At 50.8% G+C, this 3,269-nt stretch overlaps 1 protein-coding gene across 1 annotated transcript; it reads left to right on the top strand.

Annotated features, from left to right (window-relative positions):
• The first annotated feature begins 1,851 nt into the window (after window positions 1–1,851).
• On the top strand, window positions 1,852–2,811 carry LOC112962342 (olfactory receptor 14A16-like). Its single transcript, XM_026058400.1, has one exon. The coding sequence runs from the start codon at window positions 1,852–1,854 to the stop codon at window positions 2,809–2,811; it is 960 nt and encodes a 319-aa protein (XP_025914185.1).
• The last annotated feature ends 458 nt before the right edge of the window (window positions 2,812–3,269 follow it).

A 3,269-nucleotide genomic window follows, 5' to 3' on the forward strand; every position in this document is an offset into this window, starting at 1 on the left:
TTTTCTCCCTAATTTTGGCAGGGAGAAAAAAAGTAAGAGTTTTCTGGTTTGGCAAGGAACTGGGACTCCGAAACCTTCACTCTCAGACCCTAATWGGTCTGTGAGAACCCTCAGCAAGCCRCTTTATCCTCACCTTAGCCTACAGACAGCATTAGCATCACCTTTGTGGCCTCACAGGAGTTTATGTGACCTGCTCCTTAAGGACCTGCATGCACAGAGATGCCTCTGGCCAGTGCCCCATCCCAGGAGGTTTCTGTAGGGCAGAACTGAGCACACAGAGGGTGAGAAGGGGTCTCTGAGCACTGACCAGGAAAAGATGTTGGGACACAGAAAGAGCTGCCAGCAGGGACAGATCCAGGCAGCAGAGATGGGCAGGGAAGGAGAGGGAACTGCTAACAGAATCATCATGGTAGAATGGATTTAGGCAAGTCATGGTCAGTACTTTTGATGCCGACACCTTCCTCTGAGCAAGCCCCCTGTGTCTCGTCTCCGACCCAGCAGAGCCTCTGCCCTGACAGCCATGGAGTCCAGTGCATGAGCCGCCTCCTCTGCAGCCAGACCTGTGGCAGAGGAGAGGGGCCTCTCTCCTGCCACGGGCCCATTTCATGCTGCCTGACRAAGGGACTGAGAGTGACTGCCCTGCGATGTTGCCATCTGCGAGGTGGCATGCCCAGCTGGGTAAGGCTTTCCYGACTTCCCATCTCTCTCTCTTCTTCCTTGCCTCTCTTGGCAGCAAGATCATGGGGTTGCTCCTTGTTTCGCTTCCTATCCACGCTGCTCCTGTTCTTGCTCTCAGGCTCTCAGGGATGGGGTTCAGTCATCGATGCTGCAAATTGCATGACAGAAGGGTCTGCATGGGAATGAGGTTGCCCCAGGCCCTTCTGATTTATGTAGCTCTGGGGYTGGGAAGTGAGCTGACTCTCCCTTAAGGAGACACTCTTTTCAGTCCTAACGGTCCTTTGACTGTTTCCCTGTGGTGTCCTGCCAGGCTTCCACCTGCCCTCTAGAAAGGCACAGTTGTCTCATAGCATGTCTGTGATATCTGAGAGACAAATGAAGAAGGTGCAGAGATGATGAGAGTATGGAGCTGGTGGTGGGAGGCTGYAAATGGGCATCTGAAAAGAGCCCTGTGTGTCCTTGGTAGAAGGGGAGTGTGGAGACCTCCCTCTGGTGCCCTGAGAAAGGCAGAGAAGGTTGGAGAGCTGCACTTTGAAACTGGACTCGTCTGCTCTCAGCAGGGGCTGGTTTCTTCTCAGGGCAGTGTATGGGAGTGATCATCCTCCAGCTCAAAGTGGTGGAAGCACTGGACAGCTGGGAACAAAACTAATAGACTCACTCTTCACCAATGGACAGTGAATCCCTTTTTCTCAGGACTCACTGCAGAAGTGCCAAGGATTTCTGCCTTCAAGGAATACTCCCCAGGGGTAACAAGGACATCCCAAAGAAAATAAAAAATATTTAAAAATCCCTAAAACTCTGTTTATCAACCCTCATTCTTTACAGTTCAGAGTGAAGATGCTGAAAAGCCGTTCTACATGACGGGTGGATTTCACCTGACAGAAATTGTGGATATCGGAGCTAGTGACCCCTGTTGCCCCATTCCCACTACTGTACAGCAGAACAGGCTCCTCTGGAGCCCATGAGCAGAGATCCCTGCTCCCCACAGCACGCTCAGTGAGCACAACCTGGAGTTTAAGCAAGGGAGCTGCACAAAGATCCTCTCCGTAAAGAGAGAGGCAATGTGGGGGGGGTTGTAGAACTGGAAGACTTTTTTTTTTTTCTTGAAAAGTCTCTCCTAACTTTTAATGTCTTTTCTTCTTTGAACAGTCCCCCATGCCCAGAGATAGCAAAATGTCCAACAACAGCTCCCTCAATGAGTTCCTTCTCCTGGCATTTGCAGACACACGGGAACTTCAGCTCTTGCACTTCTCGCTCTTCCTGGGCATCTACCTGGCTGCCCTCCTGGGCAATGGCCTCATCATCACAGCTGTAGCCTGCGACCACCACCTACACACTCCCGTGTACTTCTTCCTCCTCAACCTCTCCCTCCTTGACCTTGGCTCCATCTCCACCACTGTCCCCAAAACCATGGCCAATTCCCTGTGGGACACCAGGGCCATTTCCTACTCAGGATGTGCTGCACAGGTCTTCCTCATTTTCTTCTTGTTAGGAGGAGAGTATGCTCTCCTCACTGTCATGGCCTATGACCGCTACGTTGCCATCTGCAAACCCTTGCACTATGGAACCATCATGGGCAGCAGAGCTTGTGYCAAAATGGCAGCAGCTGCCTGGGCCAGTGGTTTTCTCAATGGTCTCCTGCACACTGGGAACACATTTTCAATACCACTCTGCCAAAGCAATGTCATCGACCAGTTCTTCTGTGAAGTTCCCCAGATCCTCAGGCTCTCCTGCTCTGACTCCTACCTCAGGGAAGTTGGGCTTATTGCGGTTAATGCCTGTTTATTCTTTGGGTGTTTYGTTTTCATTGTGCTGTCCTACGTGCAGATCTTCACTGCTGTGCTGAGGATCCCCTCTGAGCAGGGCCGGCACAAAGCATTTTCCATGTGCCTGCCTCACCTGGTCGTGGTCTCCCTGTTCATCAGCACTGGCACATTTGCCTACCTGAAGCCCCCCTCCATCTCCTCCCCAGCTCTGGATCTGGTGGTGACTGTTCTGTACGCGGTGGTGCCTCCAACAGTGAACCCCCTCATCTACAGCATGAGGAACAAGGAGCTCAAAGATGCCCTGAGGAAAGTGATTTCGTGGACATTTTTCAGCAGTGGTAACATTGCCATTTCTCTCCACAAATGACTCCCGCTGTGTCCCGTACCAGGACTGAGTGTTGTTTGTTCACTTTATTTTTATTATTATTACTATTATTATTATTGTTTGTTATCATGTTGCTGCACAAATGCTTGCATTCATTCCACTTTTACTGGGGCTGCTCTGTCTCACCTGGTGCCCATATAAAATTGTGTCCAACATGGAGTCAGAGCTGACTCCCTCACGGTATCTCTGTAATAAAGACGGTTCTTCCTGGTGCAATGCCTGAAGGTTGGGCTTTTCCTCCAAAGCTGCTGTCAAAAATAGCCCCAAGGAATTGCACCCCGGAAGGGCCTGTTGCACAGGGTTCTCCAAGTGTTCAGGAACAAAACGTTCATAATAGTGTCATGATCTCTTAGAGACCAAGGGCTGGATTTAGGACTCATCCATCAGTGTCCGGTGATAGTGGAGGGGATGAACAGTCACAGATTTACATGCTCACAGCT

The sequence above is a fragment of the Apteryx rowi genome, unplaced genomic scaffold (assembly GCF_003343035.1).
Source record: "Apteryx rowi isolate R43461 unplaced genomic scaffold, aptRow1 scaffold_1464, whole genome shotgun sequence".
In the NCBI taxonomy this organism is placed as follows: Eukaryota; Metazoa; Chordata; class Aves; order Apterygiformes; family Apterygidae; genus Apteryx; species Apteryx rowi.